This window comes from Podarcis melisellensis (assembly GCF_964234715.1).
Source record: "Podarcis melisellensis genome assembly, chromosome: 4".
NCBI lineage: Eukaryota > Metazoa > Chordata > Lepidosauria > Squamata > Lacertidae > Podarcis > Podarcis melisellensis.
The window spans coordinates 102106330-102132448 of NC_138531.1; the positions used below are offsets into that span (position 1 = coordinate 102106330).

The 26119-nt window shown below is 43.1% G+C and overlaps 2 protein-coding genes across 2 annotated transcripts; one reads left to right on the forward strand and one right to left on the reverse strand.

Annotated features, from left to right (window-relative positions):
* The first annotated feature begins 271 nt into the window (after window positions 1–271).
* On the forward strand, window positions 272–1681 carry LOC309369235 (olfactory receptor 52N4-like). Its single transcript, XM_081910026.1, has one exon. It carries the CDS (start codon window positions 386–388, stop codon window positions 1433–1435), a length of 1050 nt encoding a protein of 349 aa, XP_081766152.1. The 5' UTR covers window positions 272–385; the 3' UTR covers window positions 1436–1681.
* Window positions 1682–5625: 3944 nt separating this feature from the next.
* LOC309369278 (olfactory receptor 51E1-like) lies at window positions 5626–26115 on the reverse strand. The gene is made up of 2 exons (XM_081910088.1): window positions 24819–26115; window positions 5626–8474 (listed from the first exon to the last, which is right to left on the reverse strand). The coding sequence occupies exon 2, from the start codon at window positions 7148–7150 to the stop codon at window positions 6209–6211; it is 942 nt and encodes a 313-aa protein (XP_081766214.1). The 5' UTR covers window positions 7151–8474; window positions 24819–26115; the 3' UTR covers window positions 5626–6208.
* Window positions 26116–26119: the final 4 nt, after the last annotated feature.

Below are 26119 nucleotides of genomic sequence, written 5' to 3' on the forward strand. Positions count from 1 at the left end.
CATTGATTATCGCTTTCATTTTATGGATCAATGGTCTCGTTAGATAGTAAAATTAATGTTAAATTGCTGTTTCAGGGATTGTTTTATAAGTCTGGAATGGATTAATTCGTTTTGCATCACTTTCTATGGGAAAGCATGCCTTGGTTTTGGAACGCTTTGGTTTTGGAACAGGCTTTCAGAATGGATTAAGTTTGAGAACCAAGGTACCACTGTGCAAAGTTTTCATTCACGGATTCTAAAAGTTAAAAGAGAGGAAGAGTTTTGAAAACAGTAAATTGGTGATTAACTGAAGGGGTATATAAATATTTTTAAAAACAAATATTTTATATTTTAAAATCCCATTTTTAATCCCACACACTATTCAGCTCAAGAGCTACTTTATGAAATGCCCATGGCTGAAAACATTTTAATGGATTTCTTCCTGTGTTTTATTAACTTTAGATCTCCAGGTGATTTTTCTCTTTCCAACATGGCAACCACCAATGGGACAGGTAAGCCTCTCTTGGAGTTCATCTTGAACGGGATCCCAGGCCTGGAACATGCTCACCTTTGGATCTCCTTCCCATTTTTTTCCATGTATCTCATTGGCATGGTGGGGAACTGTGGGCTCCTGTACATCATCTGGACTGAGGAGGCCCTTCACAGACCCATGTACTTCTTCCTCTGCATGCTCTCCATCACAGACATAGTGATGGGAACATCTACCATGCCCAAAGCGTTCTGCATCTTCTGGCTCAACCTCAAAGAGATTGACTTCAACTCCTGCCTGGTCCAGATGTACATTGTCCACACCTTCACTGGGATGGAGTCTGGCGTCCTCATGCTTATGGCTCTGGACAGATTCGTGGCCATCTGTTACCCACTGAGGTATGCCACCATTCTGACCAACCCCTTGATTCTGAAGGTGGGGCTAGCGACCTTCATCAGGGGCGCCGTTTTCATCCTCCCTTTCCCTTTCCTGGTCAGGAAGATGCAATATTGCAACACCAACGTCATTGCTCACACTTACTGTGACCACATGGCGGTGGTGAAGCTGGCCTGCGGCAGTATCCACGTGGACGCCATCTATGGCCTGACGGTAGCCCTGCTGATAGGGGGCTTCGACATCTTCTGCATCACAGTGTCTTATTTCATGATCCTGAAGGCTGTGGTGGGACTTTCCTCTAAGGAGGCGAGGAGCAAGGCCTTTGGCACCTGCACCGCACACATTTGCGCCATCACAATATCTTACACTCCGGCCTTCTTCACCTTCTTCGCACACCGCTTTGGGGGGCACAGCATTGCTCCTCACGTTCACATCATTATGGCCAACCTTTACCTTCTTCTGCCCCCCATGATGAACCCCATTGTCTATGGCGTGAAGACCAAAGAGATACGTGAAAGCGTCCTAAGGCTGTTCAGTAAGGGAAAGACCATGGTGCCTCATGGCCATTGACGGTGGAGAAGATACATAGGTCAAGCCATCAACAAACACATTCTATGTGCATCCCCATCACCGATGCATACCACTTCCTCAGACGCAGGAGGCCCAAATTTCATCCAGTATTTCTGCTGTAGTTTTAGGAAGAAAGCTCTCCTCTTAGGGACGACACAGTAGTGAATGCTCAATCTTTTGGCCAACTGCCAGCCAAGATGACAGCAGTACAGAAGTTTTCTAATCTTTCTGAAGTTTCTAATCTGAATGGCATAACAACAACAACAACAACTTTGGTATTCTGGTTCTGTTTGACCCATTTGCCTCTCACAGGGTCATGTCATAAAATATGAGAGAGAGATTATCAGATAGCTCATCTAAGAGTTGCCCTCCCACTGTTCCCTATTCCAAATTCAGGTGAACTAAATATTCTCCTGTGGTTGGTTGGTTGGTTGGTTTGTTTCACCTCTCCAGAATGACACACACACAATTTTATTGGTTTTTACATATATTTTTCAAACAGAACATCTCATCTCATCCCATCTTATACATCATTTTGGCTATTTTAGCCTAAGACTTCCATCAACCATGTCTAATGATTCTCAAACCTCCTCTCTTAATCTTGCATTTGTTATCCTAACTATTACTTGAGGAGATTTCACCCCTCCCATATCCAAGAATCTGCTGATGAGTCTGGTGGTTTTCCAGAGAGGAGGGGCGGTGTTCTGCTCTCTACTTATTCCGCTCCAGCCTAACATCAGTCAGTCAGTCAGTATAGATAAGGTTGCTGCTAAGAGCAGCTGCAGACACTCAGTACAGTGCAGCATTCATTTATGCGTAGACCTTTTTAGCTCTGTATTATAGTTGTAGATAAAATAAAAGAAGATATTCTACAGAGCTGCTCTCCGAGTCATTTATACTCTGCTATACTCTGCTATGCGATGACTGTCTTCTTGTTGGAGTGAATCCGGTGCTCACAACTCTAAGCTGTGAGTCCACAGCCCTTTGACCTGTTCCTGTCCAGAAGGTGGTCTCTGGAAGTGCTACCCAGCTCACCAAGCCCAGTCGGGGCTGAAGTGGATGAGTCCAGTTGGTGGCACTGGCTCAAGGGCGATGCTGACATTACTTTTAGTAATCAATAACTTAAAATCCACTCTCATAAATCTTTTCTGCAATATTTCATATAGTTCTCCTTACAAAACTTCCTGTAGTCCTTCAAACGTAGTCAATTGATTACAATTGTCTTTCAAATAACTCACATATTTACTCCAATCTTTCAAGAATTTCTGGTCCTGCTGGTTTCAAATTCTCCCTGTCATCTTTATCCAATTCTGAATAGTCCAATAATTTCATCTGCCATTCCTCTTTCATCAGTAGTTCTTCCTGCTTCCATTTCTGTGCCAATAATACTCTTGCTGCAGTTCTCTACCTCCTCTCTATCTTTTTCATGGTTTCCATTTTTAAATTTAGAGTTTTTAATGGAACAGTTGGTTGCTTTCGTTGTTGGTTTTTTTTAAAACGAATGTTCTCAGCTGCTTTGGAGACTCCAGTCAAAAAGTGGGAGACGACTGAAATAAACGAAGAAGCAAGTGAGCAAGCTGTGTGTGAAGATTCAAAATCAGGAAACCTGGTGCAAATGGGTGGTCAGAGGCGGGGAAGCCCAGCTCTATCTTCTCTAAAGCTCAAGCATCCTGTTGGATAAGAGCAAATCTGAAGTATTTGGCATGTACTGTGTTGTATTTCTGGATGTTCATGTTCTTCCCTTCCCTTCCCTTCCAAAAGGAAGGGAAACAATCAAAACAAAGAGCAAAGTGGGCATTTAGCAGCTGGCTGAATTATTCTCATTTGGCTGACATATTAGAATGGTTATTTATGGTGTGGGATGGGTATATTGGAAGACCATTGTGATATTGAGGAGTTAGCATTGTGTGGTATGACACCCTTCGTCCTTTTGTACCCAGCTTGCCCGAGTCTTTGCTAGGATTCTTGCCCCGTGCTTGCAGTCATGGGATTTTTTTTTTTCACATGACGGTGTATGTTTTCATTCCACAGTGTGGGAAGTGATGGAGATGGGATGTTTGGGTTACAGTGGTACCTCGGGTTACATACGCTTCAGGTTACATATGCTTCAGGTTACAGACTCTGCTAACCCAGAAATAGTACCTCGGGTTAAGAACTTTGCTTCAGGATGAGAACAGAAATTGTGCTTGGGCGGCGCAGCGGCAGCGGGAGGCCCCGTTAGTTAAAGTGGTGCTTCAGGTTAAGAACAGTTTCAGGTTAAGAACGGACCTCCAGAACGAATTAAGTACTTAACCCGAGGTACCACTGTACTGTGTTTCCGTGATGTGGGACTCTTGTCCTTTGTCTTTCTCTCTTTGCTGTCTGATGAGAAAGAGGAAGGCGCTGAGTCAGAATGCTCTGAGTGTGTTCTATGTAAATAAAGTAGATTAGCCAAAATGCTGAGCTGCTGAGTCTGTTATGCGAACTGCTTACACTCTGCTGTTCCTAAGTGCGCTGATGCCTCTTGGTATCAGTCACTGTGATGTTCGGGCTGGAGAAAGCTTTTGAAGCTCCCAACCAACCAACCAGGAGGGAGAGAACATGCCAGTCGGGCATGTGTCTCTATTGGATGCCTACTTGCGTGTAGGACGATCCTGACAGCCTTTTGGTGGTCAGCCATGCTTCTTTTTAATTTCATTTGCCCTATTATCCCCCAACTGTTTGATTGTATTAGATTGTGCGTTCCTAAAGGATGGGCCTAATAATAATAATAATAATAATAATAACAACAACAACAACAACAACAACAACAACAACAACAACAACAACAACAACAACTGTTGGAGGACACCCTGAGCTGAATGGGACATAAATGGAATGAATGAATGAATGAATGAATGAATGAATGAAAATCTGCTAGCCTTCATCAGAAGCTGGGTAGAATTTCTCTGGAATCCACTGTAAACGTCCTCTGCTATCTAGACCAAGTTCCTACTTACATGCATTTACTGCCAAGGTAGCCTCTAATTTAAAGCACAAAGAAAGCACAAAGAAAGGTAAAACAACAACAAAAGGAACAAAACTCAACATAAATGACAGGTCATTTCAAGATCACTGGTCTAATAACATCAACTAGTTCTCCTGATTCCGATGGAACAGAGAACTGGTAATCATCATCATCATCATCATCATCATCTGTGTGTCATCTTCTTCTAGATTCAATAACTTAGGACACGGAATGCTAGGACACGGTTGGAGGTTGGATGGCGGCTAACAGATTGAGGTTGAATCCTGACAAGACAGAAGTACTGTTTTTGGGGGACAGGAGGCGGGCAGGTGTGGAGGATTCCCTGGTCCTGAATGGGGTAACTGTGCCCCTGAAGGACCAGGTGCGCAGCCTGGGAGTCATTTTGGACTCACAGCTGTCCATGGAGGCGCAGGTTAACTCTGTGTCCAGGGCAGCTGTCTACCAGCTCCACCTGGTACGCAGGCTAAGACCCTACCTCCCCGCGGACTGTCTCGCCAGAGTGGTGCATGCTCTAGTTATCTCACGCTTGGACTACTGCAACGCGCTCTACGTGGGGCTACCTTTGAAGGTGACCCGGAAACTGCAATTAATCCAGAATGCGGCAGCTAGACTGGTGACTGGGAGTGGCCGCCGGGACCACATAACACCGGTTCTGAGAGATCTGCACTGGCTCCCAGTACGTTTCCGAGCACGATTCAAAGTGTTGGTGCTGACCTTTAAAGCCCTAAACGGCCTCGGTCCTGTATACCTGAAGGAGCGTCTCCACCCCCATCGTTCAGCCCGGACACTGAGATCCAGTGCCGAGGGCCTTCTGGCGGTTCCGTCATTGCGAGAAGTGAGGCTACAGGGAACCAGACAGAGGGCCTTCTCGGTAGTGGCGCCCGCCCTGTGGAACGCCCTCCCATCAGATGTCAAAGAGATAAAGAATTACCTGACATTCAGAAAACATCTTAAGGAAGCCCTGTTCAGGGAAGTTTTTAATATGTAATGCTGTACTGTTTTTAACACTGATTGGGAGCTGCCCAGAGTGGCTGGGGAAACTCAGCCAGATGGGCGGGGTATAAATAATAAATTATTATTATTATTATTATTATTATTATTATTATTATTATTATTCTGTATTTCCAAGATTCAACTTCAGTTTATTGAACCAGGCACCACTCTGATACCTCAACTTCTTCTTTTGATTCTGGTGGAACAGAGAGAAAGAGCAGGTTGTCAAACACCTGCCGATGGCACTTCACTCCAAACCTCCTTGTCACAGAACCATAGAATTGTAGAGTTGGAAGTTCACCTAAAGGCCATCGAGTTCAACCCCCTGCTATGCAGGAGTCACAGCTGAAGAATCCCTGACAGATGGCCAGTAAGAGAAAACTGTACTGGGTCTTCCAAATGGGCCAGGAATGAGCCCATATATAGAGAAGGATTCCTTAGATCTGGGTGGTTATGGAAGTTCACAGTGTGGAATCTTCAGAAGGATCTTCACAACCACTTGGGGGTGAAATGGAGCAGAACCAGGACTGTCATCTGTAGTGCTCAAAATCACCACAGCAAGGGGTCTTCTTGACGCATCCATGCTTCTAGTATTGAGGAGGAAAATATCCATGAAGAAAAATAGAAGGAGCAGGAGATGGGAGCTTGTACCCAATGATTCATCGGTGAGACATCCCACACCCTGCAGAGGGATCACCATATGCTTCATGATGTTGGAACTGATAAATGAATGATTTATTTTTTTAAAAAAAGTTAATTGCAGTAAGTTCTTATCAGCACTTAGTTCTGCAAAATGCCTGCCCTATTCGGTGACGTATCTGTTTCGTCTTCACCCCATAGACGATTGGGTTCAGCACTGGAGGAACCAGTAGGTGGACATTGGCCATCACAGTATGGATGTTGGAGCCGTGCGTCTTACCAAACCTGTGAACCATGGACAAGCCAATGAAGGGCACATAGAAAAGGAAGACAGCACATATGTGGGAGAGGCACGTCCCGAGGGCCTTGACACGTGCCTCTTGGCTCAAACTCAGGGCAGCTTTCAGGATGAAGTAGTAAGACAAGGAGATGAGCAGGGAATCCAGCCCAATGGCGAAAATGATGACCACGAGTCCATAGATGATGTTAACCTTGATGCTGGCGCAGGCGAGCTTCATGACATCCTGATGCAGGCAGTAGGAATGGGAGAGAATGTTGGACTTGCAGAAGGGCAGCCTCTTAATGAAAACGGGCAAAGGGGCCATCAGGGCTGCTCCACGAAATACAGCCACCAGTCCTATTTTAGCTATCCTGGGCGTGGTGAGGATAGACGAGTGGTTCAGTGGGTAGCATATGGCGATGTAGCGGTCGAAAGCCATAGCTAGCAAGATGGTGGATTCCATTCCAGAGAGGCTGTGGATGCAGAACATCTGGACCAAGCAAGCGTCGAAGGCGATGCTGGTGGATCTGAACCAGAATATGGCCAACATCTTGGGCACGGTGGACAGGGTGATCATGATGTCGATGGCTGCCAACATGCAGAGGAAGAGGTACATGGGCTCATGGAGGCTGCGCTCCGCTCGGATGATGTAGATGATGGTGCAGTTGCCCAGAATGGCCAGCAGAAAGAGGAAGCACAGGGGGAAAGCCAGCCAGAAGTGAGATGCTTCCATGCCTGGGAAGCCGACTAAAATGAACATGGCAGTGGTGACGTTGCCTTGATGGAAAGAGGACATGGTCAGTGCCTCTGTGTTCCTTCTGGATTCAGTGAGCACTGAAACACAAGGAGCGGGTATTCTTTTTTATCGTATTGATTTATTATTATATGTCAGTATGCTTTTTACTTTGCTTTATCATTGATGTGTTTTTAATGTTGCACACTGCCCTGGGATCATTTGATAAAGGGCTGTATATTAATTGAATAAATACGGTAATCATTTCCCCCTTCAGGTAGTACTGTGTAGCCAGTTGAGAACGTTACAGAATATGTGGTTCTATGCATTGTGGAGAAGTTGGAGAGGAGCCTCAGGAGAGCTCCTCACACCCCTTTTTGGCCCATCTCCTGCACAACAACCCTGCAGTGCTGCCAACTGGATCTGACTATACAGCCGTCACCACTCTCCCAGTCATCCAACAGGTGATGTCCCTACAGACTGGAGGTGGGCAAATGTTGTCCCCATCTTCAGAAAGGAGGGAAAGGAAGGCCCAGGTAACTACTGACTGGTGAACTTGACATCAATACCAGGGAAGATCCTAGAAAAGATAATTCAAGTTGGTATGTGAGCATTTAGAAAAGGGTGCTGTGATTACTAAGATTTCTCCAAAATAAGTCATGCCAGACCAATCTGTTTGTTTGTTTTTTAAATTTTTATGGCATTACAAACTTTGTTGATCAGGGGACTGCTGTGAAAATGCTGCATCTTGATTTCAGTAAGGCTTTTGACAAAGTCCCCTGTGACATTTATGTGAAGAAGCTGGTAAAATGTGGGCTGAATGAGGTAACTGTTAGGTGGATTTGACTGTCTAAACCTGAACAGGATTCCTTCATGGTTCTTCATCATCCTGGGAAAAGTGACAAGAGGGGTTCTGTCCTGGGCCTGTTGTTGTTCAACGTTTTTATAAATGACATGGATGAAGGAACTGAGGGGATGCTCATCATATTTGCAGATGACACCAAACTGGGAGGGGTAGCTAATGCTGCAGAATCAGAATTCAAAATGACCTTAACAAAATGAATTTCAGTAGGGACAAATGTAAACTTCTGCACTTAGGCAGGAAGAACCAGATGCACAAACATAGGATGGAGGACACCTGGCTTACTAGCAGTACATGTGAAGACGATCTAGGGGTCTTGGTGGACCACAAGCTTAACATGAGTCAACAGTGGGATGCAGCAGCAAAAAAGGCTGATCACCGAATAATTAATGCTTTTGAATTATGGTGCTGGAGGAGACTCTTGAGAGTCCCATGGACTGCAAGAAGATCAAACCTCTCCATTCTTAAGGAAATCAGCCCTGAGTACTCACTGGAAGGACAGATCCTGAAGCTGAGGCTCCAGTACTTTGGCCACCTCCTGAGAAGAGAAGACTCCCTGGAAAAGACCCTGATGTTGGGAAAGATGGAGGGCACAAGGAGAAGGGGACGACAGAGGACGAGATGGTGGGACAGCGTTCTCGAAACTACCAGCATGAGTTTGACCAAACTGAGGGAGGCAGTGGAAAACAGGAGTGCCTGGCGTGCTCTGTTCCAGGGGGGTCACAAAGAGTCGGACATGACTAAACAACTAAACGACTAAACAACAACAACAACAACAGACTGCATCAAGGGATGCGGGTGGCGCTGTGGGTTAAACCACAGAGCCTAGGGCTTGCCAATCAGAAGGTCGGTGGTTCGAATCCCCGCGATGGGGTGAGCTCCCGTTGTTCGGTCCCTGCTCCTGCCAACCTAGCAGTTCGAAAGCACATCAAAGTGCAAGTAGATAAATAGGTACCGCTCTTGCAGGAAGGTAAACGGCGTTTCCATATGCTGTTCTGGTTCGCCAGAAGCGACTTAGTCATGCTGGCCACATGACCCGGAAGCTGTACACCGGCTCCCTCGGCCAATAAAGCGAGATGAGCGCCGCAACCCCAGAGTCATCCGCGACTGGACCTAATGGTCAGGGGTCCCTTTACCTAGGTTGCACCAATAGAAGTCTAGTGTCCAGATCAAGGGAGGTAATAGTCCCACTCTATTCTGCTTTAGTCAGACCACACTTGGTATCCTGTGTCCAATTCTGGGTACCAGAATTTAAGAAGGATGTTGACAAGCTGTAAGGTGGGCAGAGGAGAGCAACCAAGATGATCGAGGTTCTGGAAACTAAGCCTTATGAGGAACGGTTGATGGAGCTGGGTATGTTTAGCCTGGAGAAGAGGAGACTGATTGGAGATATGAGAGTCATCTTCAAATATTCTAAGGGCTGTCACATGGAGGAGGGAACATGCCTGTTTTCTACTGCTCTGGAGGGGAGGACTCAAACCAATGGTTTCAAGTTGCAAGAAAGGAGATTCTGACTAAACATTTGGAAAAAAACTTTCTGCCAGTAAGAGCTGTTTGACAGTGGAACAGACTCCCACAAGAGGTGGTGGGCTCTCCTTCCTTGGAGGTTTTAGCTGTCCTGGATGCTTGAGCTGAGATTCCTGCAGAGCAGGGGGTTGGACTGGACCTTCCAACTCTAAGATTCTATGAAGATATCCTCCTTTGTGTAATTCAAGATCCAATTAAAACATGACAAGATCACAAATTCTGCTCAGAAATATCACCACCAAAATCATGGCACACTCACCTCCTCTCACTGTTTCTTGAAACAAATACACCAGATCCTTTTGCCTGCATGCCATGGCCTCACACATAATACTCACTTCCTGGGTCTATTTATCCATCTTTCAGGTATTCCTTTGGGTGAGGGAAGAGAGATACAGCCCACAGACGACTGCAGAGCCTGGAGACAGACAATATGGTCATGTATCCATAGCAGTGACCTCTGGGAGGAGAGCAGAGGGAAGACATGCCCTGGTGCATCTGCGGCAGCACAAACAGATGACTTCATCAGCCCCAGCTGCAACTAAACATGTCTCTCCTGTATCGGCTTCTATTGCAGGTGCTGCAATCTACCAACAGTTTGACTTCAGCCCTGAAGGAGATTCTCCATTGTATCCCAAGTGACCTAGGGTTGCCCAATTTCAAAAAGTAAAAGCCAGGACACCCCAAAAGTTGTTGGACAATTCCGTCTTTGAAATCCTGGTAATATCCGGAAGATTGGAAGAAATTTAAAGACTATTTACAGAAACATTGTAAAATTAATGAATGTTAGAAGGATGTTGGAATGATGTTATGTGGCTTTAGCAGAAATGATACAAAGGATTTGGGAAAAACTGACTGTTAATTGGTGAAAGGAGGGAAAGTAAAGCTACATTATACTAAGATAAATTACAGGACTAAATTTTGAAAAGATGGAAAGGATTTGCTGAAATAGATAATCAAACTAGAATACAAAAAAAGGAGGTGTGAGGAGGCCAAGGAAATAAGCTAATGAAAGATAAGTAATGGGAAGATTTGTTGTATTTTTCTTTTTTTTTGTTTAATGGATTTTATTCTTCTGTTTTTTCTTTTTTTGTATCTCATCCTTTTTTCTTTACCTATTGTGATGTGTTGTATTGTTTCTTGTTTAAAATGTTTTTTACTTTTTCTTTTTGTAACCCTTAAAACTTTAATAAATATTAAAAAAGAAAGAAAGAAAGAAATCCTGGTAATGTCTGACAGGAGAATCCTATGATGGATGGTTATGAATTTCTGCACGGCATGTAGAGTGGATTGAGAGAACTCCAGACGCCCACTCGACCGCTTCAGCTTCAGGTGCCACATAATACCTGCTCCACAGTTGCAAGACCTCAATTGTTTTGGGTTTTTTTATGAAATATTTATTGAAGTTTTTCATATTACATCAAAAAAAGAAAAAAAGAAAAAACAAAAAACAATTTTTTTAAAAAACACATAGAATTCCCAATCCTTATTTTCTATACCCTATTTCCCTGACTTCCCCGCACCTCCCCTTCTTGTATTCCAATTCAATGTTGTCTCAACAAGTTCTTATCCCTAATTTTTTTAAACCTTTTTATCTTTAGTTCATTTTAAAAAAGAAAAAAAAAGCCAATCCTTATAGACATCAATATTTATACTTTTTCTTAAAACCTTATTCTAAGGTCGACCTAGATTCCCTTCCACGATTTCCCCAATTTTAATACAAATAACAAAACAAAATAAAAGGTTATAGTTATACACCCTTTGGATCCCCAAATTCCATCCCCCCCCTTCCCCGGTTTCAATCCCCAACAAATGTCCATCAATCAATCTACTGTCAGCCTGGAGATCTCACGTCCGAGGCTCTTAATTCTCTCTCAGTTCCTCTCTGCCGGTTTTTTTGGTAATCCTTGGTATTAAACACCAAATCTTGGAGAAGCTCAATCCCATTAAGGCCCATATTTCTTCCAGCCAGACCACCATACTTAAGGGTGGAGCCTAAGTCTTGTTTCTTACTCCTTTCAAGTCCAACTGCCTCCCAAGCTCCAACATCCACCTTAATCAAATTTGTAATCCTTGGGTCTTCAGATCTCCACACAAGGAGATCTCTCCATTCTTTCATCTCCAATTCAAACCAGCTTTTCACCATCAAGTTATTTTCCTTTGTAGCCATCATGTCAGGCCTCAGGCCGTCCTTTGTCTTCTGCAACAATACAGCTCCTCCTTCCTTTCCCTCAGGGACAACATATATCTCTTTCTCCACTCTCTCAAAACTCTCCAGTTTCTCTTCTTGTCCAGCTGCATGAGCTTCCTGAGTCAGATCCTTGTCAGATTCAATGCATTTGTTTACAGTTAAGTTCAGAGTTGTAACATTTGTAGCCAAAACATCAATTTGGCCTTGTACCTTTCCCAAGAGAACAAAGACTCTGTCCAATTTAGCTTGAATTCTTCCTCCTTCAGCCATTCTTGTAATGTCCCAAAACTCCCTCTAGAGGGATTTTGGTTACTTAGTATTCCTTCCAGTTCAGATCCAAAAGTCAAGTTAATTTGTATCAGTTCTTTCTTATTTTCAACAAGGTATAGTCTAGTTGTAACAAATATGACCAGCAGAAACAAAGTTCTCTTATTCCGTCTTGACAGCTAATTTGACAGCTGTCAAACTCAGTACCTTTTCAGCAGGCTCTCTCGCGGATCACTCCTGGGTCCAGGGGGGGGGGAGTCTTCAGCTCCCAAAATTAGCTCTTATCCTCCAGTAAAATCTCTTATAATGCCAAATCGTGAAATTAATGTCTTTGCCCAATAAATGAGAACAAGTTCTCTCGACCTTAGTTAGCAGGTCCTTGCTTTAAGTTGTTTACAAGGCGGGGAGACGGACTTCCTTTTTGCGCCTTCCCCGATCATGCCCAATTCAAAAGAAAAAACTTTTCCTTTATAAGTCCAATTTCCATAGTACTCACGGGTTGTTGTTTTAGAGTCCAATTCAAAAGAAGAAGTCAGTGCTCTCCGGCCATGGCTGCGCGGCTTCACTCCGCAGGAGAAGCAGTCGACTCTCAGCACCGCGCCGCTCACCCCGTCCCCCGTTCCGAAGCCTTTAAAAAGGCTCCTTCGCAGGTCGGGGGGCGCAAATGGTGCCCGCCAAGTCACCAGGTTCACAGGCTTCACCGCCTGTGATTTTTAAGGGTCCCTGCGTCGCCGCAGCGGTAAGACCCTAATCCTGCAGAGCCGATTCCCTCCGGAGCTCAGAGGAAATCCGCCATTAGCCGATGGCACTAACCCGGAAGTCCCTCAAGACCTCAATTGTTTAGTATGGCAGCACAGACCCTTTGGAACTCCCTGCCACTTGAGATCAAGCAGGCGCCTCCCTCCCACCGTTTTGGGGAACCTGCTAAAAACATCCCTGTGCAGGTGCTTAGAAAGTTGAGGTGAATATTAGCATTTTAACTTTTTACATGTTTCAAAGTACTGCTGGACATTATTCATGATTTCAGTGTATCTTTTTGTAAACTGCCTTGAGGGTTTTGTTTTGTTTACAATCAAGCGGTATATACATTTTATGTAATAAATAAATAAATAAATAAATAAATGATCACTAAACTTACTTTTTCAAAACATCCCCCAAAATGTTAGCTTAATCGGAGTTACTGAAAACCAGACTTTCTCAATTTATTCAGATATACGTAGGCAATTGACTTCTCTCTCCTCAATGGGTAGCTATCACAAACTCAGCCTCCTGTGGACCGTGAAGCCTCCTGCCTGATGTCAAGTGGCAGGGAGTTCCAAAGTACACTTGCTGCCACACCAAAACATCAGTGTTTTAAGTTGGAGGTTCCTACAGGGCAGGGCAGTTAATTAAAATCCAATTAACAGGATAACCTGTACTGAAGGGAAGATCGGGGGCCAGTGGAAAAATTCAGGCTAAGCTGCCTTTCCAAGCCAGGCCTCACCTGGGATCATAGCTGTCAACCTTCCCTTTTTTTGCGGGAAATTCCCTTATTCCAGCGCCGTTTCCCGCTGCTTCCTGCTGCTATCCCGGATTGGTAGATAGGTGAGGCTGCTGATCCCTTATTTTTGAGGCTGCTGATCCCTTATTTTCAAATCTGAAAGTTGACAGCTATGCCTGGATAGAGGTGTTAACATGACAAAAGAACTTGATGGCCCATCTGAGAACCTGGTCCTGGGTCCTGGTCCATGGACAGAGCTTGCCATGATGATGGGTGTACACAAATTAATAATAATAATAATAATAATAATAATAATACCATCACCATTGGCCATGATGTCCTCTGTCTGAGTTAGGGGTGGGTGACGCCGCTTTGTGGTGCTCCTGGTCCTTTGTGGATGAGTATCTCCACAGGGTGATGCTTGGAAAGTGCTCTTTGACCCATGGAGCCTTCAAGGTGGGGTTCCGTGGGGTTTGATTTTATCCCCTAAGAAACATGAAACCACTAGGTGGGGTTATCCAGAGATCTGGGGCACGTTGTCAGCAATTTGCTGGTGACACTCAGTTCTCCTTCTCCTTGACTTCTGCAGGTCAGGCAGTCAATGCTCTGGAGCAGTGTTTTGCCTCGATAACGGACTGGATAAGAGCCAACAAACTGAAGCTCAATCCAGATAAGACTGAGGCCCTGTTAGTGGGTGGTTTCCCACACCAGGTGGGTGGGAGATCTCCTGCTCTTGACGGGGTTCACCTGAAGGAACAGGTTTGTAGCCTGGAGGTACTCCTGGATCCTTTGCTGCTGCTCGAGGCTCAGGTGGTCACAGGGGGTTGCAATGCCCTCCATCAGCTTTTGCCGGTGGCCCAGCTGCACCCCTATCTAGACAGGGATAGCCTGGCTTCTTTCATCTATACTCTGGTAACCTGTAGGTTGTTGTTGTTGTTTAGTCATTTAGTCGTGTCCGCCTCTTCATGACCCCATGGACCAGAGCATGCCAGGCACCTCTGTCCTCCACTACCTCCCGCAGTTTGGTCAAACTCATGCTGGTAACCTCGAGAACACTATCCAACCATCTCGTCCTCTGTCGCCCCCTTCTCCTTGTGCCCTCCATCTTTCCCAGCAGATCTTATAAGATGTATAAAGAGCAATTAGGTTCTTTTAGATCTGTTTAGGTGTTTAACATAGATGAAACGTAGGCTACTCCAGGAGAGCACAACACAACAGACAACCAATATTGGATTTCCTCTATAGTACTACTTTATTGATTACCATGGAATACATTTAACAAGACAGGGGAACATGCACTCAGTCTCTCTCTCTCTCTCTCTCTCTCTCTCTCTCTCTCACACACACACACACACACACACACTCACACTCAAATTGGAGAGTCTCGCCTTGTATACTTTCCTTGTTGTTCATCTGAATCTTCGCATTCTTTCGTCCTTGGCATGTTCTTGGTATTTTACAACTCTTATTATTTGAAACTGATGTTGTGTAGCTTTTGGCATATCACAACTCTTCCTGTTCAAAACTGATGTTGTATAGCCGGTCTTCATGCCTCCTTGCATGTACCGTTCCCAATATACTGCTTTGGCCAGAACATGAACATTCCATTAGCTCTTTGATCAACGCCGTTCACTGATAGTTCATCAACTGCATCCATTTTGTGGTGTTCTTCAGCCATCTTAGGCCCACACAAAGCATGCCATTCATTACATATTCCCCCTCTTGATGTGTAAATTTATTTATACTTCACTTTAAAATCAATATGCAAATATTCTAAGACAGAATTCAATCGTGTCTACAGATTCTTTAAGCATTTAAGCAAAATGCATATCCAATTACACTGAATACTATCAACAGAATAATCACAATAGGGTGTTTCAATAGATGTAAGAAAGCTGACGTCTTTGGAGAATAGCCTTTAAATATCTCTCACAAATGATATTCAGTAAAGCTAGATTCCTCATCAGCAATTTGTTGAAATTTTCCATTTTCATATTGTAGTTTTAGAAATGCCTTTTTTGTATTCCAAGCATGTTGTTCCAAGTGTTTTTGTATTTGATCATCATGCAAAAACAATGTCATTAACTTCTGATAGTCTGGTCCTATAGAAATATCAAAACTGTGTAGGTTTAATGACAAATACACAGAATCCTTAATCATTTCTGACACAATATTTCCAGTTCTCAAATTTTGCACATAGGTTATGTAGATTTCCCAACTTCACTACAGGTTACATTTGTATTCCTGATGTTTATCAATTCCAGTGAGAGTTCCATCTGACCACAATTCAGGGTCCACAGTAGTAACATGTAAGCATCCAATCCCAGTATCTTAAATAAAAGTATCATTACTCATCTTTTGTAATTGACAGATTCCATCACTAACATCAAACACACAAGGTTCACTTTGTCCAAAATGTGGTGAGCAAACATATACTTTCCCCCATTTTTCACACCTAGAGATTTCAATCATAACATTATCCTTATGATTCAAAACATTAGAACATAACAACTTATGAGAAAGAAAATAAGGAACCCAAAATATATCATTAACAATAATAGGTAAAAGTGTAACATCACACATCATAGATATTATGGTATTATGTATTCCACTATGTTCAAGTGATGATAATTCTACTCTCCATACATCATTAATCAGATAATCAGTTAATCTAAACCACTCAGAATAATCCTTATGCAGTATACTTTCAAGATTTCCTTTAAAAAATATATATATTAGAAATTTCAACACAATAGTTTCAACAAAAACACATCATCCACATTGTCCCCCCTCCATTCCCCCTCTAAACAGAAGACCCCCAGACTTCCCTCAGCTCCTTTCACTGGTTTCTCAACACATATTTCTATCTGCATGTTATAAAATTGTAAAAATCCTCAAATTATCTATCTATATATTACAATAAAGAGTTTGTGAATATTTATTCAAAACCTGCCAAAGAGTCCAGTTCATTTTGTTGTTTGTGAAATCACAATTATCCTTGTCACGTAGTTTGTGTGTCAATTTTGCCAATTCCGCATAGTCCATCGGTTTTTCTTGCCACAGTTCTTTCATCAGGATTTCCTCATTCTTCCATCCTTGTGCTATGAAGACTCTTGCCGCTGTTGTCGCATACATAAAAATATATTTTAATTTCTTTGGCAGGTCTTTTCCCTCAATCCCTAATAAGAAAGCTTCCGGCTTTTTCACAAATGTTGAATGGAACGTTTTCATTATATATTGTTTCCCAAAACATTTTAATTTTACTGCAATCCTGGGCTGGGCTGGATGAATCCCAAACTGGAATTAAGATTGCTGGAAGAAATATCAACAACCTCAGATATGCAGATGACACAACCTTGATGGCAGAAAGTGAGGCAGAATTAAAGAACCTTTTAATGAGGGTGAAAGAGCAGAGCACAAAATATGGTCTCCATATTAAGCTTTTTAACAGCTTTTGCCTCCATTGACGACAGCCACCTTGGAGCTTTATTTTCCAACAAGTCTTTGTATCTAATCCAGACATTATATAGTGCTTTCCTGACAATATGATTTTTAAAAGCTTTGTGAGCGTTAACCTTGTCATACCACAGATATGCATGCCACCCAAAAGTGTTGTTAAAACCTTCTAAATCCAAAATGTCTGTGTTCTCAAGAAGTAGCCAATCTTTCAACCAGCAGAAAGCTGCCGATTCATAGTACAGTTTAAGGTCTGGCAGAGCAAGTCCCCCCCCCCTTTCCTTTGCATCAGTTAAAATCTTAAATTTAATTCTGGGTTTCTTACCCTGCCAGACAAATTTCGAAATATCTTTCTGCCACTTCTTGAAACAATCCATCTTGTCCACTATTTGCAATATTTGAAACAAAAACAACATTCTAGGCAATACATTCATCTTTATAACTGCAATTCGACCCAACAAGGAAAGCTTCAGATTTGACCAAATTTCTAAATCTTTTTTCACTTCTATCCAGGATTTCTCATAATTGTCTTTAAATAAGTTCACATTTTTAGCTGTCATATTTATCCCCAGATATTTCACTTTCTTAACCACGGCCAATCCTGTCTCATTCTGAAACCTCTCTTTTTCAAAAGGTGTTAAATTTTTCTCCAATACCTTAGTTTTTGACTTATTCAATTTAAATCCTGCTACTTGACCAAACTCTTGAATTAGTTCTAAAACCCTTTTTGTACTAGATTCAGGCTCTTGTAATGTAAGTACCAAATCATCTGCGAATGCTCTCAATTTGTACTGTTTAGCTCCGACCTGCACTCCTTTGACCAACTGGTCCCTTCTGATCATGTTCAGCAAGACCTCCAGGACTGATATAAAAAGTAATGGAGAGTTTGGGCATCCCTGACGTGTCCCTTTTTCTATCTTAAATTCTTCCGTAACCACATTATTTACAATCAACTTTGCTTTTCGTTCAGAGTATATTGCACCTATACCATTTTCAAACCCTTGGCCTACCCCCATACCCCGGAGATTCTTCATCATAAAGCTCCAAGAGATATTGTCAAAGGCTTTCTCGGCGTCCACAAATATCAAAACTGCTTTAGTGTTTATATTCACTTCCAACTTTTCCAAAATGTCAATTATATTCCTTACATTATCTGACAAATGTCTTCTCGGGAGAAAGCCCGCTTGGTCTCTGTGAATCTCCTCCATCAAAACTGTTTTCAGTCTCTTAGCTAAAATGTCAGCAAAGATTTTGTAATCCACATTTAATAGCGAAATGGGGCGGTAGTTCTTAAGTTGAGTCTTCTCAGTCTCTGTCTTCGGTATAAGTGTAATATAAGCCTCTTTCCACGTTTCTGGTGCCCCTTTCCCCTCCAAAAATTTTTTTTAAAAATATTTTTATTAGTTTTTACACATATTAAAGACAACACAAAACAAACACACACATCAAAAACAAACAACAAATATTGACTTCCCCATGCCTCCCCTTCGCCACATCCGTGTTTTGCCATTTTTTCGAGCAACTCGTCAATCGATCTTTAGTCAAGTCCCTTTTAAGTTTTCTTAAAGTTTAAGATTTACAGCTATAGTTCTTTGTTTCTTACCCCTTAACATCTTATCAGTCCACAATTTTACAATAGTTTTTTAAATATATTTTAAATTTCCCCCAGTCCTCTTCCACTGTCTCTTTCCTCTGGTCACGGATTCTGCCGGTCATTTCTGCCAGTCCCATATATTCCATCACCTTCGATTGCCATTCTTCCAGAGTAGGTAGTTCTTGCGTCTTCCAATACTTTGCCAACAGGATTCTTGCTGCTGTGGTTGCGTACATAAAAAATGTCCTATCCTTCTTTGGTACCAATTGGCCAACCATGCCCAAGAGAAAAGCCTCCGGTTTCTTTACAAATGTCCACTTAAGGACTTTCTTAATTTCATTATAGATCATTTCCCAGTAAGCTTTGATCTTTGGGCAGGTCCACCAAAGATGATAAAAAGTACCTTCAGCCTCATTACATTTCCAACATTTGTTATTGGGCAAATGATAGATCTTTCCCCTCCAAAATTTCATTACAAACTTCCTTCAAAGGTTGTATTAACCACTCCTTCAAAACCTTATAGTATCTGGAAGTCAGCCCATCCGGTCCTGGGGATTTGCCCAATGCCATGTTTTGAATGGCACCTTCTATTTCTTGTTCTGTTATTTCCTGATTCAAGACTCTTTTACTTTCCTGTGAAATCTTTTTCAGTCCATTTTTTCCAAGAAATTGTTCTATGTCCATATCTTTCTGCAGCCCTTGTGAATATAGTTGTCTGAAGTATCTCTGGAAGCAATTCCTAATCTCAGTTGGGTTATAAATGTTCTTTCCATCCACTTCTAAATTTGTAACCGTATTCAATTTCTGTCTTTTCTTTATTTGCCAAGCCAACAATTTACCACATTTGTCTGCTGATTCAAAAGTCTTTTGTCTCATTTGTTTAATTTTCTATTAACATTGGGGCCCAGTACGGGCCACATGTTCTCCTGCAATGATTTTGCAAAGTTTTTTGCAGATAAAATCGCTCAGATTCGGGAAGAAGTAGACTCCACCATGGGAGCAGGGCCGGGGCGGGAGAGTGCTAGAGTTCTGTCTAGTCAAGTTGAGTGGGATCAATTCCAATCTGTTACCTCCGAGGATGTGGACAGGCTGCTTGGACGAGTGAAACCAACCACCTGTCTCCTGGATCCATGCCCATCCTGGCTTATAAAAGCTAGCCGGGAAGGACCGCGCGATGGGCTTCGTGGGGTGGTGAATGCTTCCCTCCGTGAGGGAGCCTTCCCAGACCCGCTGAAAGAGGCGGTTATTAAACCGCTTCTTAAAAAACCATCTTTAGATGTGGCCACGATGGCCAACTATCGCCCAGTCTCAAATCTTCCATTCTTGGGCAAGGTGATTGAGCGAGCGGTTGCCGAACAACTCCAGGCACGCCTGGAAGAAGCGGACCATTTGGATCCCTTCCAGTTGGGATTCAGGCCTCATCATGGGACTGAAACTGCCTTGGTCGCACTGGTTGATGATCTCCGGCGGGCTAGGGACAAAGGTGAGAGCTGTTTCCTAGTTCTGCTGGATCTCTCAGCGGCGTTTGATACCATCGACCATAACATTCTTCTGGACCGTCTTCAGGGGCTGGGAGCTGGAGGCACTGTTATACAGTGGTTCCGCTACTTCCTCCTGGGCCAGGTTCAGAAAGTGGTGGTGGGGGATGAGTGTTCAGACCCCTGGGCCCTCACTTGTGGGGTGCCTCAGGGTTCGGTCCTCTCCCCCATGCTTTTCAACATTTACATGCAGCCACTGGGAGAGATCATCAGGGGATTTGGGCTGGGTGTTCATCAGCATGCGGATGATACCCAGCTCTACCTCTCTTTTAAATCAGAACCAGTGAAGGCAGTGAAGGTCCTGTGTGAGTGCCTGGAGGCGGTTGGAGGTTAGATGGCGGCTAACAGATTGAGGTTGAATCCTGACAAGACAGAAGTACTGTTTTTGCGGGACAGGAGGCGGGCAGGTGTGGAAGATTCCCTGGTCCTGAATGGGGTAACCGTGCCCCTGAAGGACCAGGTGCGCAGCCTGGGAGTCATTCTGGACTCACAGCTGTCCATGGAGGCACAGGTCAAATCTGTGTCCAGGGCAACTGTTTACCAGCTCCATCTGGTACGTAGGCTGAGACCCTATCTGCCTGCAGACTGTCTCGCCAGAGTGGTACATGCTCTGGTTATCTCCCGCTTGGACTACTGCCATGCGCTCTACGTGGGGCTACCTTTGAAGGTGACCCGGAAACTACAACTAATCCAGAATGCGGCAGCTAGACTGGTGACTGGGGGCGGCCGCCGAGACCATATAACACCGGTCTTGAAGGACCTACATTGGCTCCCAGTACGTTTCCGAGCACAATTCAAAGTGTTGGTGCTGACCTTTAAAGCCCTAAACGGCCTCAGTCCAGTATACCTGAAGGAGCGTCTCCACCCCCATCATTCTGCCCGGACGCTGAGGTCCAGCACCGAGGGCCTTCTGGCGGTTCCCTCATTACGAGAAGCAAAGCTACAGGGAACCAGGCAGAGGGCCTTCTCGGTAGTGGCGCCCGCCCTGTGGAATGCCCTTCCAGCAGATGTCAAAGCGATAAACAACTACCTGACATTCAGAAGACATCTTAAGGCAGCCCTGTTCAGGGAAGTTTTTAACGTGTGATATTTTACTGTATTTTTGGTTTTTATGGAAGCCACCCAGAGTGGCTGGGGAGGCCCAGCCAGATGGGCGGGGTATAAATAATAAATTATTATTATTATTATTATTATTATTATTATTATTATTATTATTATTATTATTATTATTATTATTATATTTCTTGATTCATCAGTTCCATATATTGTGTTTGATATAAATTAATTTCTCTCAGAATCTCCTGCAACTTTGGTTTTGATCTTAATCTCCTTTCCCCATCTTTTATCTTCTCCAGAATTTTATCTTTCTTCTCATTTTGGTTTCTCTTCTTTATTGCATTTTGTTGTATCAAGAATCCTCTCATAACAGCTTTACTTGCGTCCCAGATTACTCTTTTTTCTACGTTAGTCTTTATGTTAATTTCAAAATAGTCTTTCAAAGTTTTTTGGGCCTTTTTACAAACTTCCTCATCTCCAAATAAGGTGTCATTCATCCTCCATCTGAAGGTGCCAGCTGTTGTTTGCTTCATCACCATCTTTACAGCATTGTGGTCGGAGCAAGTTTTTGGGCAGATTTCAACTTTTTTATCTTTGGTGCCATTCCTCTAGTAACCCAAATTTGGTCAATTCTAGTCCATGTCATTTTGGCTTCAGAAAAAAAGGTTCCCTCTCTTTCAAGAGGGTGTTTTGTTCTCCAAATGTCAACCAAGTCCATATTGTCAGTCATTTCAAAAAAAGTTTTTGGTAGTCTTCCGTCTTTTGTAACTACCTGTCTTTGTGCTTTGTCCATATTTGTCGATACTACTCCATTCATGTCACCCATCAAGATTAAATTATAGTCCAAATAGTCCATGCAAATGTCTCATGCAACTTCTTAAAGAACTCAGCTTTCCCCTCATTTGGTGCATAAATTCCCACGATCAGAAATTTCTCTCCTTGAACTTGAATTTCAATTGCCAAAAATCTTCCTTGGTCATCTTTAAAAATTAATTTCGGCAACAATCTTTCCTTTGCATATATCACCACTCCTCTTTTTTTTACTCTGTCAGAGGATATAAATTCTTGTCCCAGTCTTTTATTAATAAGTATTTTCCTATGTGACCTCGTCACATGCGTCTCTTGTAAACAAATCAAGTCCAATTGCTCTTTCTTTAGTATGTGAAAAACACCTTTTCTCTTCCGGGGAATGTTTAGACCGTTACAATTCCAACTTAGAAGTTGCAGAGCCATGATGGAGTTATTTGTTTTTCCCTCCTACTGCTCCAAGTAGTTGTTCTTCTGTCGGTGGTTTCACTCCAAATGGTAGGTTTGCTATGTCCAGTATTCCTTTTCCTGAAGGAAATGGTTCTTGTCCAGAGTCCACCTCCTTCTGAAGATCCTCTTCGTGTTCTCCTAAAAACTTGTCTTTATCGCTCACTGTCTTTATTCTTCTTTTCCTTCCCTTATATTTGAAAGATAGGCCTTGAGGAAATTCCCACCTGAATGGTATGTTGTTTCTTTTCAGTAATACCACCAGATCTTTGTACTGGCCTCTTGCATCCAGGATGTGCTTCGGAATGTCTTTAAAAATCTCCACAAAAGAATCTTCAATTTGCAGAGTTTTTTGGTAGTGCAGATTCAGGATTTTATCCCTTTCTTCTTTTGATCTTAGAGTTATCAGACAGTCTCTTGCCTTATTCCTTCTTTGTCTTGTACCAAGTCTAAATGCACTCTCTATCTTAAATTCTTCCTTCTCCAAATCCTGTTGCCAAAAATCTGAAAACTCTTTTGTTAAATAGTCCACCAGGTTATCCCTTTCACTTTCAGGTACTGATCTGATCCTTAAATTTCTCTCTTTTCTTTGCATCTCAATCATGGACAATATCAAGTCATGGTCCTCCAATTTTTTAAGGACCGGTGGAATCCTTTCCTGGGTAGCAGTCGCAATTTCTTTAGCCTCCTCAGCAATCTTTCGAGTGGTGGCCGATTCCTCAAGTAGTTTTCCAATAGACTCTGTATTTGAATTCACCTTCTTTCCAAGTTCAATTATACGTGTGGTATTTAAGTCAATTTTTTCTGAAATCTCAGCTACTTTCTTATTAGTTTCTGCAATTTGCCTGTTAGTTTCAGCAACTTGTTTGCTTGTCTCTGTGCCTTGCTTTGTTAAATGTTCCAAAGATTCATTAATTTTCCCAAATGCTTTTGCAAGCGCATCCTCAGAAGATATAGTTCTTGCTTTTGTTTGTGGGACAGCAGCTATTCCAGTAGCTCCGGATGTTGAGGCCCTTCTTTGTTTCAAACTGTCAGTCTTGTATTGTCTGCCGGATCTCAAGGTTTTTCCCTGTGATTCTACTTTCTCTTTGTCATCTGCCATAACACTATCATACCAAGTCAAGGTCAGTCCCACACTCCTAAAGTTGTTTTCCAGTAGCTCAGCAGTCTATAGCCCAGTTGTTATTGTAACCAGCCAAATCTCCTCTAGAGGGAGAAGTTTCTAAGTTCCCTTTGCAACTTTTAAGATGAAAGTGTTCTTTATAAAGAAAAAAGTCCCCCAGTCTCTTAAAAGGCCACAATGTCAATACCCTTCAAAATTATTCCAAATGCAACAAAATCTAAATACATTCCAGGGACACTGTATCCTTTTAAAGAGTTGACTCAGAAAGTTAGCTCCAAAGTAACTTTTTTACCTTTACGTACTGTCAGTCCACAGCCGGCTTCCCTTCCCCGGCAGTCCGCTCCCAGGGTGACAAAACAGCGGTACAAATTCCAATTCCCTTCTCTAATGCAGGCATATAAAGTACAATTTCCTCCCCACTACTCCTGCCTGTGGTGGAAGGATCTTTGTTTCTTTGACGGTGGATTGCTTTTATCCAAAGGCGAGATCTTCAAAAAGTTACAGCTTAGCGATCTCTTTGCTTTGATCTAACTGCAGAGCGGAAAGGCAGACTTCCTCTTTATGCATTTCCCGTTCTCGGTGCCGAAATTCTTTAAATTTAGTGTCAAATTAGTCCTCAAATCTTTATTCTACTCACGGGTAGTAGTTTTTTTCAGATCTAATTCTTTGGAAGAAATCAGCGCTCTCCGCTAATGGCGATGCGGCTTCACTCCACAGGCTGGGTAAACAACTCTCAGCACCACGCCGCTCACCCGCTGCTGTTCCGAAGCCTTTAAAAAGGCTCTTTGCAGGTTTGGGGGGGCACAAAAGGTGCCCACCGAGTCTCCTGTTCACAGGCTTCGCACCTGTGATTTTTGGGGGTCCCCGCTTCGCCGTAGCTGCAGGACCCGAACCCGCAGAGCAGATTCCCTCAGGAGCTCCAAGGGAAATCCGCCATTAAGCGATGGCGCTGACCGGAAGTCTCCCATCACCTCCTGGCAAATAGAAGGGGAAGAAATGGAGGCAGTGAGAGATTTTACTTTCTTGGGCTCCATGATCACTGCAGATGGTGACAGCAGTCACGAAATTAACAGACGCCTGCTTCTTGGGGGGAAAGCAATGACAAACCTAGACAGCATCTTAAAAAGCAGAGACATCACCTTGCCAACAAAGGTCCGTATAGTTCAAGCCATGGTTTTCCCAGTAGTGGTGTATGGAAGTGAGAGCTGGACCATAAAGAAGGCTGATCACCGAAGAATTGATGCTTTTGAATTCTGGTGCTGGAGGAGACTCTTGAGAGTCCCATGGACTGCAAGAAGATCAAACGTATCCATTCTTAAGGAAATCAGCCCTGAGCGCTCACTAGAAGGACAGATCCTGAAGCTGAGGCTCCAAGACTTTGGCCACCTCATGAGAAGAGAAGTCTCCCTGGAAAAGCCCCTGATCTTGGGAAAGATGGAAGGCACAAGGAGAAGGGGGTGACAGAGGAGGAGATGGTGGGACAGCGTTCTCGAAGCTACAAACATGAGTTTGACCAAACTGCGGGAAGCAGTGGAAGACAGGAGTGCCTGGCATGCTCTAGTCCATGGGTTCACAAAGAGTCGGACACAACTAAACGACTAAGCAATAACAACAACAACACGGTATATTTGCAAACCATCTGTAGTCATTGTTAGCAGAGAGATTGGCTTGTAGTTTTTTGTTGTTGTTTAGTTGTGTCCAATCAGATCAATACTTTCTGTATTAAGAAATGCAAACTGACAAGTCTGACTCTATAGATATTCCCCTGACTCTATATTCTCCTCACAGATGATCAGAGCCAGTTCTCCCTCCATCCAACCCTCTCTCCCATCTCAAATCCAGCCCTCTCCAACTCTCTCCCTTTTATTGTCCTGCCCAAAGTCCTGGCTCCATCCCCTTCCCTCTGTCAAGGTAGCCAATCAGAGAGGCTCTGGCCCTCTGGTGGAATTCTCAGGCACTGCATCCCCAGACTCTGCTGTCCATCAAACCCCCGTCTTATATTGGTGCATCTGGTTCTTCCTGCCTAAGTGCAAAGCTTTACTTTTCTCCCTACTGAAATTCATTTTGTGAGCTTGGGCCCAGTTCTCCAATCCATTAAGGTCATTTTGAATCCCAATTCTGTCTTTTGTGGCATTAGCTGCTCTTCCCAGTTTGGTTCACCTGAAAATTTCATCAGCATCCCCTGAATTCCCCCACCCAATTTTTTTTATAAAGAAGTTGAGCAACAACGGGCCCAGGACAGAATCATGTGGCATCTCACTTGTCACTTCATCCCGGGATGACGAAGAACCATTACTGAAATCTTCGGATGAAGGGCAGAACATGACTTTTATAAATAATAAAAAGGATATCAACAAGTTGAAACATGTACAGAGGATGGCAACCAAGAATCTATTGATTTACTGATTGATTTGATTGATTGAATTTGTATACCACCCTATTCCCATAGGTCTCAGAGTGATCACAACATAAAATCATACTACAAAAACACAAAATACACAATAAAACTATAAATAATGGAAGATAGAGCAAACCCTTTTTTCTTCCTGCTCCAGAGGGTAGGACATCAACCAATGACTTCAAGTTAAAAGAACAGAGATTTCTGACTAAACATGAGGAAGAACTTTTGACAGCAAAAGCTGTTAGTGGAATGGACTCCCTTGGAAGATGCTGGGATCTCCTTTGAT